General features: G+C 49.4%; 1 protein-coding gene across 1 annotated transcript in view; it reads left to right on the top strand.

The window, feature by feature from the left end:
- Window positions 1-16,358, top strand: part of PRKCE (protein kinase C epsilon) — a 446,492-nt gene that overhangs the window by 268,194 nt on the left and 161,940 nt on the right. The window contains exons 3-6 of the mRNA XM_006778637.1: window positions 10,873-11,032; window positions 13,075-13,109; window positions 14,385-14,519; window positions 15,684-15,761. Of these exons, the coding sequence (XP_006778700.1) occupies window positions 10,873-11,032; window positions 13,075-13,109; window positions 14,385-14,519; window positions 15,684-15,761 (408 nt within the window). The remainder of the gene's footprint in view (window positions 1-10,872; window positions 11,033-13,074; window positions 13,110-14,384; window positions 14,520-15,683; window positions 15,762-16,358) is intronic.

Raw genomic sequence — 16,358 nt, 5'->3', positions numbered from 1 at the left:
AAGCAGGGGCTCTGGTCATTCTGCTCTCCCCCTTCGTCCCCCCTCGTGCTCCCTGGCATGTGGAGTGTGGTAGGAAAGTGAGTTGTCTCTGAGTTTTTGTTTTCTGTTACTTTGCCAGCCGTCTGGTTTCCAAAACAACTTTCAGAACTTCTCATCAAGCCCCATGTTCACTTGAAAGAAATTGGCCTCTCCCCTTCCAATCTGTTAGTAATTTTTCCTTAACGTTTTTTCTTTGACACCATTTAAGAAGGAAATTTTTAAAAAGTCTACAGACCACCTGTGAGAGAAATATGAACACCACCTCAAATTTTCTTACATGCTTTTGCCAGTTCCTACATGAGATGAAAAAGGGACAGTAATGTTTACCCATGTTCTTTAACATGTGTTGTGTGTGGGGAAACTGTGAACTTTGGAGCCAGATGGGCCTTGGTACCAAACCAGGCTCTTGCACTTAATAACTGTGCACCCTTGGGCAAGTAGCTCAGGTTTCCTTAGCCCCCGTCCCCTCGTTCGTATAGTGCAGTGGTTGGCAAACTGCAGCTCGTGAGCCCCATGCAGCTCTTTGGCCCCTTGAGTGTGGCTCTTCCACACAATACCACGTGTGGGCGTGCACGTACAGTGCGATTGAAACTTCGTGGCCCATGCGCAGAAGTCGGCATTTTGTGGAAGAGCCACACTCAAGGGGCCAAAGATCCGCATGTGGCTCGCGAACCGCAGTTTGCCAACCACTGGTATAGTGGAGATAATAGTGCCCACCTTGTAGAATCCTTTGAAGAAGTCTAGAAAATATGTTCTTATCACGTATTATACAGCAAATGGTGCCTATTATTTTTATTATTAGATTTTTTTTAAAACCGATTTTATCTTCTGCTTGAGATATGCCAAGTACCCATTAGCCTTTGACTGTAACATTTCCAAAATTTATCTCCTGCCACCATTCTCCCTGAAGGCCCTACGAACCCTTTATGCCCCACAATTTTCCCATCTTCCCAGTACAACTGCTCCAAAAAAGGATCTGCAATTCATCCACACTGAACTCATAATGGCTCTCCCAGAGGATCTGCATTCTAACAGGGGTTACAGCTCAAGCTTAAGGGATAAAGCTAACACTGTGGAGCTGAGACCACCAGGGATCACTTTGATTTTTTTTAGGACACCAGTATCTTTGATTTCCCAGCTCTCAGCAGCCAGGTCAGCCTACTTCACTTTCGCCATGTGACTGGGATTCTAATATAACCTGTCCTGTCAATATTTATTCTTCCCCTCTCTCTTTATCCATCAGCAGGATTAATGTGTAACACAAAGTAGAGGCACAGTACCTAGCACCCAGGAGGCAGTCAGTAAATATTTATTGAGGGAATGTATAGTCCTTACAGTTAAAAACTGCTTCCAATGTCTACCCCACATCTCTCCTGCTTGGTTTACCCATTTTCTCTTGAATTATATATCCATTGTTGTGTAGCAGATTACTCCAAATTTAGCAGCTTAAGACAATAATGGATATGTATTATCTCATCATGTTGATGTTGATCAGGAATTCTACAGCTTTAGTGGGATGGTTCTGGCCCATGGTCTCTCATGAGCTTGCAGTTGGAATGTTGACCCCGGCTGTGGTCAATGGAAGACTCACCTGGGGGCAGAGGATCTGATTCCAACGTAGCCAACACACATGGCTCACGAGTCACTGTTGACTGTTGGCAGGAGGCCTCAGTTTCCCACCGGATGGATCTCTCACAGAGCTGCTTGAGTGTCCTCATCCATGGCAGCTGGCTTTCTCCAGAGTGAGTGATCCCAGAGAGAGCAAGGTGGAAACCACAGTGTCTTTTTTGACCCAGACTCAGAAGTTACACTGTCATTTCTGCACAATTGTTCTGGTTACACAAGCCAGCGGGTCATCTCTATTTATTATAGGAAAGGCCCACACAAAGGAGGATGCCAGGAGACAAGAGTCATCATGGAGACTGGATACCATACCTCTCGTTCAACCCTTTCTTATTTCTCCCAGGAACCAAAATTGCTTTCTGTCTCTTTCCTCTAGATCGAGCATGTCAAACTCTCAGCTTGCCACATGCCTTGTTTATTTGGCCCGTGTTAGCCTTTGAGTTTGACATGCTTGCTCTAGATGGACTTCAGTTCTCTCTTCTTTGGCATCCCGTGACCTCGTAGGAATAGGCAGACTCGCTCACACGTTCGACATGTGGAAGCAATGTGCTTTGGCCAGGGACAGTGCTAATCCATCGCTAGGATTCTGGAGACTCGGAAGACTGGATGGTAGACCTTCACTTCAGCTTAACCTTTCTGCCTAGTCCCAGTTACTGCTCAAGCCAAGACTAACCTAAAGGGCAGGCAGGTAACTTCCCTATATGAAGGGACCAGATTTCCAGGTTAGGAAAGTGCCATCTTCTATATGTAAAGACACAACTCCTGGGCTGCCCCAAGGCAATAACTTATAGGATGAGAGCTGGATAATGTTGAGTCATAACAGCTTCTACCCCGGGGTCCTAGTGACTAAGAATATATACCTGCAAGAAGTTGGTTGAGATTTATTCAAGGCAGGGCCTATGGCCAGTCATTTTTTCCCTCTGGACAAAGATAACTTATTTGGGGAACTTGATCTCCACTTGTTCTTTATTGCCACTAAAATCTACGCTAACTACATCTTCCTTAAGAATCTGTGGCCTCAGAATATGTTCTTAGGTTCATCAGAATGGAAAAATTAAGTTTTCTCCCCTCTTTGCCCTTGGAAGTTTTCATGTTCACTGTATGGGAGTTTATAGCTATGCAGTCCAAAATTTAGCAGACGTCTTTGATGTTTCGTAGAGCTGTTATCAACATACTCTCCTCACTTGGTGACTGTTCTTTCCCCCAAATTCTCATATCACCATGGAAGATAGCTCAGTAGGAGATGGGAGTTTCTGGGGCCCTCAGAAGCAATAACTGGGAATTCATTAGGTTTCCCAGACTGCAGTGGCCCTGGCTGGGGAGAGGTGCGGGCATTGGGGGTGGGGTAGGGGGAGTGGGACACACACGCGCCCTGGTCTGGAAACTAGCTGGGCTTCGGTGACTAGGAAGGAGGGTGGAAGGAAGGCGAGCTCTCTTCTTGGTGAGTATGGACCAAAGCACTGGGGAGAGGAGGTTCTGTTACGTAAGACAAATCCATCTGCTTCCTGAGAAGGTGTGGAGTTCATTTAGCCAATTGCCAGCCTGGACTTTGTCACTTAATAAGCACCTTCTTTCTTCATCCCCCTTGTCTTGCCATTCTTTCATTGCCTTATATTTTCTTCTTTTATAATCTTCTGATTACCTGAAACTCTACTTTCCCAGCTAACGTAACAGGAAATACCCACCTGGTCAGCCTCATGGGAACCTGCTCAGGACTGCAGCTCTCCGGGACAGGCCAGGGTCTTTCTTTTAAATTTTAACTTTAAAACATTAGTGAGAACTCAGAACCACCTTTGCAAAGAAGATGTTTTGGGGAAACTAAAATGTTTGTTTGTTGTGGTATTTGGGGAAATCATTTAGCCACTTTGTTTGAGAAGTTGTCTGGAGCCTGGATTAGGTGGGCCATTAGAGGGTATGAGTTTTAGCTCACTCTGCTCGAATCTTCCTGAACGCTGCCTGCAACTGTCTGGATAATGTGGAGTGGCTGATGTCAGCTGCACTGGAGAGGTGTGAGTTTTCAATAAATGAACCTCTAATCCTTTTGGCTCAGATGCCTGTGGCATTAAAAGGCCCGTGATATCCTCTGGTTTCCCTTCAGATCATATACATCTTCGGCCTTTTACTAAAGATTTCCTTGGAGAGGAACAACTCCGAGTTTTTACCCAACTTTTTGAGTGCTTGCACTTGCAGGGCTTATTGAAAACAATTTTGTAAAGGCTTGTTATATATTTGAGGGGGGGTGCCAAGCCTCACTTGGCATTGACACTCCCCTCTCCCCAGGACCACGGGCTGCATGTGGGAGTAGCAGACACCCTGCTGGGATTTCTGTCACTGTTCTCCTGCAGGCGTTTTGAAATACAGCATTTTAGCAACATGAACAATGGACTGAACCTGGCCTCAGGGACACAAGCTCCATAGGGCTCAGTTGCCCAAGAATTCAGCAATAGCTTTCTTTCCTGTTGTATGAATCGCAGGCCCATCACTGGCACCAGCAGGGACTCCGGCCCCACCCTTGGCTGGTGCCCCACTTGGCTGATTTCCCAGGCTGGGAATGCTCTTCCAGCTTTCAGCAGGTCTGCCTGGGGGAGGGGGGTGGGTTGCTTGTGATTTCCTTCTGGCAAGTAGTGATTTTCCTGGGCACCAGAGGCATGCAGTCAAGTTTCGGTGACTCCCATATGTAATTTTGAATGGATGGAGGCCGGAGGGAGGGAATGAATGAGTACAGATGGGGAGGAGGCAAGCCGACTTCCTGCTTAAGGAAATCTCTGCTCTCCAGTGGTGCTCCGTGTCCATGCGTGCGTGGTGGGAGTGGGGGGTTTGCCCTCTGCTTTCGCCCTTGGACTCTTCCTGGGTGATCATCCCCTGGTCCAGCCATCACTGTGTTTTACCTCAGGTTACGCTTGTTTTAATAAGTGGACAGAGCATTAGCAATGTCATGAACACAGAACAGATCATTCAGAACGCGAGGAAGAGCAAGAAGAGGATGGTTTATATGGAACCTGAGCTGCTGAGCCTGAAGTGCCACCAGTGCCCTCTGATTGGGTCGCACGGAGAATCCCACCTGTGGATTCCAGGCGCTGCTCTCAGGCTGGGAAGATACAGATCCATGATCTCTCTCTCCGGGAGTTCATTGCTGTTTCCTCTTTCCTGTTTTGAACAGAAATTTTCTTTAATGTATTGTGTGAGTACAACATGTGGAACATATTCTTTGGCGTCACATAAATATTTACTTAGTAGTTCAAACTGTCATGAAGCATTTATCTCACATGAACCTATTAGAGACTGTTTTCCTCATGGCAAATACAAAATAAAATGCACTGCTCCTTTGGTTTTCAGCACCTAGTTTTATTTATTTTTATTTTTTCCTTTCATTGATCTTGGTGTGTGGTGTGTGTGTGTGTGTGGGGGTGGGCGTCCCAATAAGGCCATACAATCAAACCAGAGAAGTGTTGAGAGGGAAAGTTAACTCCTCAGAGGCTGCTGGGAAAGCTTCCGTGTGGCTCCTGTCAGGAGCACCTCCCTCCCATCACTGTTGTCTGGAATGTCAGGGTAATTCCTTGCTTTCTTGGTGGAGGCTGTCTAGTAAGGACCAAGTCCAGAATATCTGAGAATTAATAATTGAGAGAGTGGCCATGGTCCATCCTGGTGGCCAAGGGTCTATGCCCTGAACAGTGCCTGGCATCCAGTATCCACATAATGAACATTTTGGATGAAGATTATTTTATTCCCTTCAGAAATTCTCAAGGTGTACTTTTGCTTATGTTGTTTGAGTATATTTATCCTTTTCTGTTTTTTTATGCAAATACAAACTATACACATGTCTTGGTTTTCTTTCCCCATGATTGTTTCTTGGTGGACTTAGCATATATGCTTTTGTAACCACTGCATTACATCCCATTGTGTGGGTGTCGCATGTACCAGTCAGTCCCCTCTAGCCTTTCCTCTAAGTCTCTAGATGAGAGTAGGGGCTGACGTGTGGAGAAGCGGGTGAATAACAGTGGGAGGAGACTTCCATACATGGAGTTAGGCACAAGTGGGACCCAGGCTACTCTACCATCCTTGGGAGGCAAGGGTGGGGATTCTGGAACTGACATCTACTGTTTGTTGGCTGTGTGACTGACCTTCACCAAATTCATTATTTAACTTCTTGGAGTTTTGATTTCTTTGTAAGTTGAGAGTAATACCACCTCATAGCATTAGAGGATGTGTGTAAGTCACCTACATATCTCATGTATATGTAACAATACCTCATGGGTATGCAATAGTACCTCATGTATATCTATCAATATCTCATGAATATGCAATAACACCTCATGAGCATGCAGTCGTGCCTCATGTATATGTAGTAATAGCTCATGAGTATGTAATAGTATCTCATGTATATGGAACAGGACTTCATGTATATGGAATAGAACCTTGTGTATGGAACAGTACCTCATATGTATGGAATAGCACTTCATGGATGTAAGACGCTTAGAATGGCATTCAGCACATGGCAAGGGCCCCACAAGTGGTAGTTGTTATTTTTCAGCTTCTCAAAAATGTCCAAGGTTTGCCGAAACCGGTTTGGCTCAGTGGATAGAGCGTTGGCCTGCGGACTGAAGGGTCCCAGGTTCGATTCCAGTCAAGGGCATGTACCTGGGTTGCGGGCACATCCCCAGTAGGAGATGTGCAGGAGGCAGCTGATCGATGTTTCTCTCTCATCGATGTTTCTAACTCTCTATCTCTCTCCCTTCCTCACTGTAAAAAATCAATAAAATATATTTTTAAAAAATATCCAAGGTTTGACAGCTAGTTAGACAAAAATACCAGGGTGATGGAATTGTCTTCTTCATGATGCGAAATGACCTGCCTTGAGGACTGGATTCATTACTTGCTTGGGTTAGCCTTCTGAGGAGGTCCCCATCCTTTCCTCAAACGAGTCACATTTCTTCCCGCGTTTGGCCTAGTGCTGAGTCAGCCCAGGCTTCCTGATAGTTTTCCAAATCTGGAGATGGAGTCTGTTTTTCTAAAGCCCCTCATGGTTGGGGTTGGGGAGAGAATGCTGACTCTCTGCTTTACTCACAGTGGCAGATGTGTAACATCTGGAGGCAGCTGGGCCCCAGCAGGGTGGGGACAACAAGGGCTATCAGTAGGTTTTGCAGAGTGGGGTGCTGCTGTTTCACTCTTCCTCAGTAATGAGGTGTCATGTTGCTCCAGAAAGAGAGAAAGAAGTGTACCAGCTTGGGGTTCAGGGAGAGCCATTACATGACCCCATCTTGACAGATAAAAAAACAGAGGCTCAAAGAGATTAAATGACTTGTTGGAGGACATAATGCAAGTTGGGGCAGACAGTCTCCTAACACTGAGTTCAACCATACTGACAGAAAGAAGTCAAAAAAGGGAAGTAAAAAACAATAAAGACGACCCCATAGCATACTTACTTGCTAGGGCCTGAACATAAAAGTCGGTGACCGCCCTGCAGTGAGGAATGACAGTGGTGCTTAGGGATGGCAGGTCATGCACATTGGTCAGTCTGGTGAAGGGTCTTGGGCAAGGTTGATGCTTGGATCTGGCAGTCTTCTTCCAAGACCCTGGAAGGAAGTGCTGGCATCCAGGGGTGCATTAGTCTAGGCCTATGAGAAATTCCCTGGTGGGTATTTCTAACCCAAAAGGCACCCAGAGAGCACTGAGATTAAGGGTGCCCTTGACCTCATGTGTTCAGTCTGTCCTTGCCAGCCCTGAGCCAGGCTTCTGGCTGAGCGGCGCCCTCCTTGTGGGAGCACACTGACCACCAGGGGGCAGCTCCTGCCTTGAGCGTGTGCCCCTTGGTGGCCAGTGAGCATCATAGCGACCTGTCATTCTGCCATTGGGCTGAAACTGGCTCTCCAACATCCCCCTAGGAGTTCCGGATTGCAAGAGGGCGTAGGCCAGGCTGAGGGACCCCACTGGTACACGATTGGGGCTGGGGAGGGATCGCAGGAGGGCTCCAGGGTGTGTCCAGCCCGTATTGCTCAGTCCTGATTGGCTGGACCCCAGCAACAAGCTTACCTACCAGTTGGAGCATCTGCCCCCTGGTGGGTAGTGCACATCATAGCAAGCAGTTGAGCAGCCTTAGCATATCATTAGCATATTATGCTTTGATTGGTTGAACGGACTACTGGACACTTAGCATATTAGGCTTTTATTATATAGGATTGTGTCACATTCATGCTACTATTGATTCTCTGTCTCTCTCTTATACATACACACACACAATTATGTCATATTCATACTACTAATTCTCCTTTCTCTCTCACACACACATCCACACACATGCGTGCACACATGCACATGCACACATAATGCATCACCTTTACCCAATGGGAGCTGCATTTTAATAGAGACCCTTCACAGCAGTGGGAAGTCTGAAGAGATCCATTTCTATGGGTGACTCCAGATCCCAGCAGGGTCATGCTGGGAGGCCAGGGAACCCTGTGGTTTCCCTCCTCACGTGATCAGGCTGCTCCTTCTGTGTGGGGGGGTGATGGGCACAAAGGTACTCTGGCCAGACCCTCGGCTGCCTTGTGCAGAGGGATGCAGTATGGGGGTATTTTCACAGCCAGGGCCCCCACCCTCTTTTGTTGCCTGTCCTGCTGCTTTGCCCACAGCGGGTGGCCAGGGACCTGTTGGGAACATGAAGCTTACCTGTGCTCTTCCTTTCTTTCCGTTTTCCCACATCTTTGACATAAGACCTGACTTACGAAGTAGTCTGGATGGGCAGGAGCAACAGAACCCTGTGGGGAAGTCCAGTCAGACCCTGACTTAGCAGGATTTATCCTTGGCTCCCTGTCCCACCTTCCTCCTCCCCCCATCGAGGTGTCAGCGCTCTTCTCCAAGAGGTCTTTAAAGGCAAATGGAGATAAATTAGTTGGTTGCTGTGTTTACCTATTAAACCAATGTAAGCACAGGTTGCTGGTCATCTCTGTAAAAAGTTAAGAGGTAAGGCCCTTGGGGACGACTATTACCACCACCCCCCGCCCCCGACAGCAGTGCTCCCTAGAGAAAACTAGATTGCACTCATCTCCATCTTAACTGAAAATACAATTTTCCAGGATCAAATGACTAATACACTTGTGGGATTTGTAAATTAAATTGCATCTTAAATATACTGTTTAAATATACTTCTTGGCAAATCCTTCTGTGAAACAATTGGAAGGTTGCCTTTGACAAAGAGAATTCCCATCCTCTGGCCTGAGCTGCCAGGACTGTGTGTTTTGGTTTGTTTTTTGTAGGTCAGGTTTGTGGCTAGTAAGGGCTACTGAAAAGATTTGTGTGTTTTTTAAAAGCACCACATTTATTTTCCAGTTTATAAAAGTAGAATATCCTAAATATAGTGAAAAGTATGAGGCAGAAATGAAAATCACCTATGATTGCACAATTGAGTGATGACTGCCACATTTCTATACGTGTGTGTGCACGCGCGTGCATGCGTGCACACGTGTCTGTCAATGTCTGTGTGAAAACAGAACTAGGTCTTCGTGTGAGAATTTGGGCAGCTGGTCTCGGCCTCTAGGCTGTGGCATGGTAAGAGGGGGTGGCTTTCCACACCTAGAAGGAGGTCAGGGTCAGACTTGTTGAGACATAAGCACCAGTTGAAAAGGGAAGGCAGGCAGGCTGGGGGCCGGGAGGCAGGGGCCAGGCAGACCGGCCTGTGTCATCCCTGTCTGAGCATCCCCGAGGATGCGCTCCGGGTCCACACCCTCCTGTTTGCTCGGAGGCTGCTTCCTCTAAGAGCCCCGCTGGACATGCACGACCGCTCTTGCCTCTCCCCGCTCAGTTTTACTGCCCTCCATCCCTGCCCTCTCTGGACTGACAAGACGACCTTGAATAGCCTTTGGCTCACACACGTGATCTCCACTGCAGGGCATCTTAGTTTCAAAGAGGTCCAGGAAGGGTGATGCCTTCCCCCCAGGATCGACACTGCTATGGTGGGATGAGTGGGGTTGGGGTATTAGAGGACACAGAGCCGCCCAGTGCATTTTAAGCTGTGCCATGGGGGCGACCTCCCAGGGCCGGAACTAGTGCTAGGAGCCTGGCAGGGCCCAGAGCCTGCCTGCCCTACCCTTGGAGAAGCCACAGGTAGCAGCTCTCTTCCGTGATGAGAGCCACTCGGAGGAGCACTTTGGTCCTGGCTGGAGGGAGACAGGGTGCCCCTCTGAGCAGCATGTGCACAGTGAGGCACTGGCTTCTCCCCTGCTCTCAGGGTTAGAACCCAGGCTCCACCACTTCAGTGCTGTGCTAACAGGAGCAGGTCACTTACACTCTCTATTCCTTAGTTTGCACCACCTGCAAAATGCAGTGAATAGCAGTGCCCTTCAAGCAGTGTCATTGTGGAGATGCAGTGAGTTACCACATGTAACACATGTAACATGCTTTGCTAGAGTAAGTCTTTGATAAGTACTAGCTATTGCCATCCATGTTTTACTCGACGCAGCTGCCTTAACAAAGGACCATGACTGGGTGACTTAAATAGCAGCGATCTCTCTCTCCCAGTTGTGGAGGCTAGAAGTCCGAGAACAAGATGCCAGCATGATTGGGTTCCTGCCTCGTAGGCGGCTACCATAGAAACTGTCTGCTTTCCTAGTGTTACACTCCCCTCTCCTCTGACCCTTGGGAAAAGGCTCTTCCTGTCCCAGCCTAGGTAAGAGGCAAGAGGCAAAACAGCCGGATTTAATAGGCAGCTACTTCTCTGAGCCAGGTGGCTGGGTGCAGAGGGAGGTCACACCACTGACTCCACAGGGCTCCGTGGGGTGGGCACTGTCACCCCCATGTACAGAGGGCCATGCCCACGGAGGCCCTGGCCAAGGGAACACTTGCTGTCCACGGTCACACTGCTCAGAAGTTGCAGTAAGATTTGACCCCTGAGCCTTCTGACCCCACACCCTGACCACACCTAGCTGCTATGGGAGGAGTGGATCAGCCACGCCTGGAGCCACTGGGGATTGGGACGGATACTCAGGGTGCAGCTGGTGTGGGAACCTGCACAGTCTGGGCCTTCCCGCCCCGTGTGGTCTCGCTGGAGCTGAGCACTGAGGCTCCTCAGACCCCCGAATCCCTCCACCAGTGAAGGTGGCCCCCACGTCCCCTCCCACTTTCAGGCACCCGAGGATGGAGCAGCTGTCCCATAGGAGGTCCCTTTCTAGCTGTGCTAACCCAGACTGTTCTCTTTCTGCTCTTTTCCTTCCCCAGCCCCTAAAGACAATGAAGAGCGCGTGTTCAGGGAGCGCATGCGGCCCAGGAAGCGGCAGGGGGCCGTCAGGCGCAGGGTCCACCAGGTCAACGGCCACAAGTTCATGGCCACCTACCTTCGGCAGCCCACCTACTGCTCCCACTGCAGGGATTTTATCTGGTAAGGCCCTCCCTCCTGGGATCTTCTAGTTATGCCTTCTCTGGGCCGGGACGTTGGGAGATTACAAACTGTAAAAAGCGCTGGTGTGCTTTATTTCTTCTTGGTTTAATTGCAGAAGACTTTTCTAAAAAGCTAAGTGAGTGTTTGGTGCTTGGGAGGACGAATGGAAAGACACCGTGGTTCCTGGTGACTTTGTGGTTAGGGTCATATCATGTATCACATTTAAGGAGTGAAGATTTTATAACCAACAATGTACCGCGATTGTGGTTTCTTTAAAAAGAGTCTTTATCCTTAGAGAGACAAACGGGATTCTTTACAAGTAAAATGATAAGAATCTTGGATTTGTTTTAAAAACTACTGTGGGAAGAGGGGGAAAGGGGCTCAGGGTAGAGAAGAAACAGGAGCAGCCATGCATTGATCACTGTTGGAGCTGGGTGATGGGCCCGTGAGGGTCCATCTCCTTACTTTTGTATATGTTTAAATTTCTCTATAATAAAGTTATAAAAACACTCAACTGCCAATATTGCTAATACAAAGCAATTCTTAGTAACTGTTGTAACACTGGTGCTGCTAGGATCCTGAGGTTTCAGAGTGAGGGAGTAGTGTTGGCTGAAGTACTCAGGGAAGGCTTCTTGGAGGAGGTGGCACTTCTCCTTTCATGATGACTAGGAGTTTGATAAGCAGAGCTAGGTAAGTAGTAGGCCTGTTTGGGAGGTGGAAAGGGATCAGGAGCACTGGCCTCGGGGATTGGCGGGAGACTTAGTGAGTACCTACCCCGTGCCAGATTCTCTCTCAGGCCCTGGAAATAATTAATTAAATCTTCCTGGTATCCTCTGAGCTATGTATTGTGAACCCCATTCCACTAACAACAATATCGAGGCTCAGAAATCAAAGCAAGACTAGCCTGCACTCCTCCAGCTGGGAAGTGTCAGAGGCCGGATCCCACCCCTGGTGAGCACAACGGAAAGCTCATGCTTTTCCTGAAGCCCCACCGGCCTTTCTGGCAACTTCTCTGAGCCTTTGAAGCTGACTGGAGCTTGCCAGCGTGCTTGGATCCGGTGGGGAAGAGTGAATGAGGCCAAATTGCAGCAGGAACCCAGCCGGATAGCATTTGAATTGCGCTCTGGAGGACGGCGTGTCCAGGAGTGGCTCCTCTCATCCTCGTGGTGTTCCAGAACCTGTCGCTGAGGGGGGCATGGAGATCTGAGGTGACACAGCTCCAAGAAGACTCAACCCAGCGGAGGCTGAAATAGCACCCCACTCCCACCCACAGACGGCCTCCTTCCCAGGACTGCCTGGGCCCTCCGAGCTCCGTTCTCTGTGTCATGTTTATGAATTGCATGTTCGGAGGGACGGAGGTCCTGAAAGCTGAGTCGTACAGATTCAGGTCTCCTCTGAGCCCATGGCCAACACACTGAGCTCCAGGTTTCCTGAGGTGTAGCCTGAATGCCTTCTGGCTCCCCCCGCCAGGCCAGGAGTTCCAGGGGGCTCCCTGACCAGTGGTTGTGGGTGCCCTGAGGTCAGGGCTCAGGCCAGGTTGATTGGCTTGTGTCCATGCTGACCCTAAACTGGCCCCAGGAGACACTCTTCTGGCCATGAAAGGAACTTCTAATGTTGGCCTTCACCCAAATGGTACACTGAACTCCCAGTCCTGGCCACAGACTAACCTGTAATCCCTGCCGGCTTCTGGAACACCAGGGAAGTGCCTCCAGGATTGCCCACAAGGACAGGCTCATGCGACTTATCGAGGCCCGCAGGGAGCACCGGAGTCTTGTGGTTTCTGGAGCACTGCTGGTCCCACGGGGACGGCTGTTTGTGTAGGAAACCAAGCCCGTTCACTGACCAAACCTTGCACCCCTCGCAAGCGCTAGGGCTGCCCTCTGTGGACTCTGAGGGAGTCGTTTTAGGGCCACCTGCAAGTGGGAGGGAGATTGCACTGCTAGGTACACCAAGTGTGCATGGTGCTTTGTGGGTGGTGACCAGCAGGCGGTGGCTTGGTGTACTTGGTGATGTTACTTACAGGGTTGTGTTCTTCTTTTCAGGGGTGTCATAGGAAAGCAGGGATACCAATGTCAAGGTAAGAGGTGCTGTATGAACTAAATCCCCGGGGGCCCATGGGCCCATCCCGATCACTAATGCTACTGATGTTCGTGGGAGGTGTGTGCTGGGTTTGATGGCACTGAGCTCTCCACAGTTTCCATTCCTGCGCTCTCTTGGGAAGCAGGACCCTGTTTACTTTGTTGCTGCCTGGCCATTGCTCCTCCATGCACATGTGGGAGTAGATGTATCTCTGGGGGCCCCAGGGGTCGAGCCGGTCTGAGAGTAGCACTCCCATCTTTCCTAGGGAGACACCTGCATCAGTTAGAGGCCCCTCGAAGGTCCCCCTGGGCACCACACCAGGTTCTCTGTATCCCATCAGCTCCCTTACTCTCTCACTCCCTGGGGACGCTCCCTCCCCTGCCTGTTTTATGCAGCATCCCCGATGGTCCTGGCTGATTCTCTTTTTTTTGCCTCTGCTCTGGAATCGTTAGCTCTTACACATTGAAGATGCACTCAAAGTTATTGAAGTTTCTGTTTGCAGTTAATTGACTACAAATGCAAGGTTAAGTGGTCCAGAATTGAAGGGTGGGCACGTGATGTGGTCATGTGGAGGGTTCTCTGTGGTTTGGTCTGGGAGGCCATTCCATCTCCCCACTGAGCCACTGGTTGGCTTGGGTCTCACACCTGGGGACTTGGGCAGGTCCTTTTGGGCATCGCTGTGTGTGCAAACAGTTACTGGCCTCTTCAGCCCCTCACTGCCCACATGCCCCATGGCACTGAAGACAGAGCTACAGACCACTTCTGTGGAGGTAGTCAGTTGAATGGAAATGTTTATGCTTGGCATGTAAAGACACAACCAGATCAGAAGCTTAAGAACTTCTGTACCACAAAACACACATTCTCCTGCTGCATTCCTCCTAACACACCAGCCAGCCTGATGCGGTCCTGAGATGAGCAAGACGCTGTCCTGTCTCTGATAGACGGACTGCGTGGAAGGGAAACGGTTCCCTGGCCTGGGCACATAGAAGCGAGAAACCTGACGGGTCCTCCTGGAACTGGAGAAAACCGCTGAAGCCCTTTGTATATAAATGGTCCGTTCTTCCCCAGAGCATGTGGGAAACTGGAATGGCTGGGATGGCGGAGGGCTTTGAAACCACTGCTCAAAGGGCTTCGGGTAGGGTGTTACGCTAAGACCCGGTGACAGAAGGGGCATGGCTCCCCTTATCCCTTCGCCAAAGCCCGATTAAATCATGGGGTGGAACCTTCCTTCCCCCACATGTCGCTCAGCCTCCCCATGTCTCGCTGTTTGCAGTGTGCACTTGCGTGGTCCACAAGCGATGCCATGAGCTCATCATCACGAAGTGTGCTGGATTAAAGAAACAGGAAACTCCCGACGAGGTAAATATTTGCAGCGTTGAAGTCCCGGGCTTTCTTCGCTGCCATCTCTGCCCTCTACCGCCTCCTCCGCGGTCCCCAAGTAAAGCCTTATCTCTACGAGATCCCATTGCCTTCTTCCTTGTGTTGATAAAAAAGGAGGGAGTTGCCCACCGCCTTCCGGCATGAGGCACAGCCTGCAGAATGCGCGTGGCCCAGAGTCGGATTTACGTCTGTGGAGACTGTGCCAAGAGCTGTGTGATCCCAGAGCTAAAGCCCATGAGGAAAACATGTATTCTTCTATGCCATTATCTCATGGGAACAGTGAAGCGGCTAACTGACGTGCCAGTGGCCCCACACGCTCATAAACAGTGAGGGAGAGAGTCAACATAGGAGCAGGAGCTTATCTTTATGAGGTGATGGGGGAATGGAGTGGGATTAGCAAACCCCAGAAACACGCAGGAGGCGGAAGTAGCCTCAGTAACAACAATAGCCGACATTCGCTGGGAACTGACCGTGCCCTGATGTAAGCACTTTAACATCTATCATCTGGCCCCATAACAGCCTCAATGTGATGGTTGTTATCATGTTCATTTACAACAAAGAGAATAGGAGCCAAGAGGTCAAATTAACTTGCCCCAAGGCGCACAGCTGGTGCGGGAAGGAGCCACAGTCAGACCCAGGAGTCTGCTCCAGAGCCTGAGCCCTTGACCACTGCACTATGTTGTCTCTTCATCTTACAAACAAGTGTCAGATTGACTATTAGGGAAGTTGCTGATGGTAAAGAAGCAAGAGAATTCAATAGCAAAGCTGGGTTTCTCCTAACTGACCGTTTGGGAGAAGACTGAATGTCAGTATACTATGGGGTTATCTATACTCATAGTAGTTGATTTCAAAGCCATGTTTTAATTCTCTGTGAAATAAATACTGCATCATCACAGGCCATTAGAATTGGGGGTCAGAGACAGCTTATAATCAGATGGATCTGCGATCTGGTTTCCCAAAGGAGTGACTCTCAGAGTCACACAGAGCGGCAGCAAACAGGTTGAAGGCATCAGGAGCAAAGGCCCTGGGGCAGGAGAGAGGCTTTCTTCACCTCCTTTCTCAGGGCAGCTTTCAGAGCCACACTAGGGCCTGCCACCTGCAATGACCATGCCTTGTGGAAAGTTCTGTAGAAGGTCCAGTGATTAGCTCTCCAGGCTGCACAGGAGCTGGGCCGTGACCCTGTTATTCAAAGACTTAGTGGGAGAACTGAAATCATACCACTGTGTGTCCTTGCTCTGGGGCCTCTTGCGGCAGGGGCTGCAGTGTAAAGGTAAGGAGCTCCGTGCCTGCCCTCGACCCCCTGCCCCTGCGGGCCCCTGTTGTCTCCTCTTTTTAAAAATCTTTGTTTGTTCTCATAGCCTCAAAAGCTAGTTCTAGGTTTGGTGGGAGGTCTGGGCAGAAGCTCTTGTCAAGCCCCGTTAACTACTGTGCCATTTTGTTAAGCATTAGCTGTGCAGACACCACACTGGCCAAGGGAACTCCGCCTCCACCCGGGACCGTGGAGAGGAAGGCGCAGCCTCACCTCTTAGGATAGTTAACAAGTGGGGGAGACAAGATGAGCCTATAAAAAAAGCATAGAAGTAATTTAAGGAAAAGATACATTGGAGCAGAAGGGAACAAATATTTTTGGCATTAGGCACTGAGATGAATGATAGATATTTTCCTGTCACAATCCGTTGTTCGGAGCCCACTCTTGGAAGGAGCCGTGCTAGAAGCTGTCACGTAAGACACTGTATTCATCCTTCATCAGCTCGTGATGGGGGTGCCATTTCCCATGTCCCTGGGGAGGGAGCTGCAGCTCAGAGACTAACTAACTAGTTCTTGTTACACAGCTTGTTAGCTCAAGTGGGGTTTGAATTATGATTGA

Source organism: Myotis davidii, unplaced genomic scaffold, assembly GCF_000327345.1.
Source record: "Myotis davidii unplaced genomic scaffold, ASM32734v1 scaffold6, whole genome shotgun sequence".
Taxonomy (NCBI): Eukaryota; Metazoa; Chordata; class Mammalia; order Chiroptera; family Vespertilionidae; genus Myotis; species Myotis davidii.
This window is presented reverse-complemented; position numbering and strand designations above follow the sequence as displayed.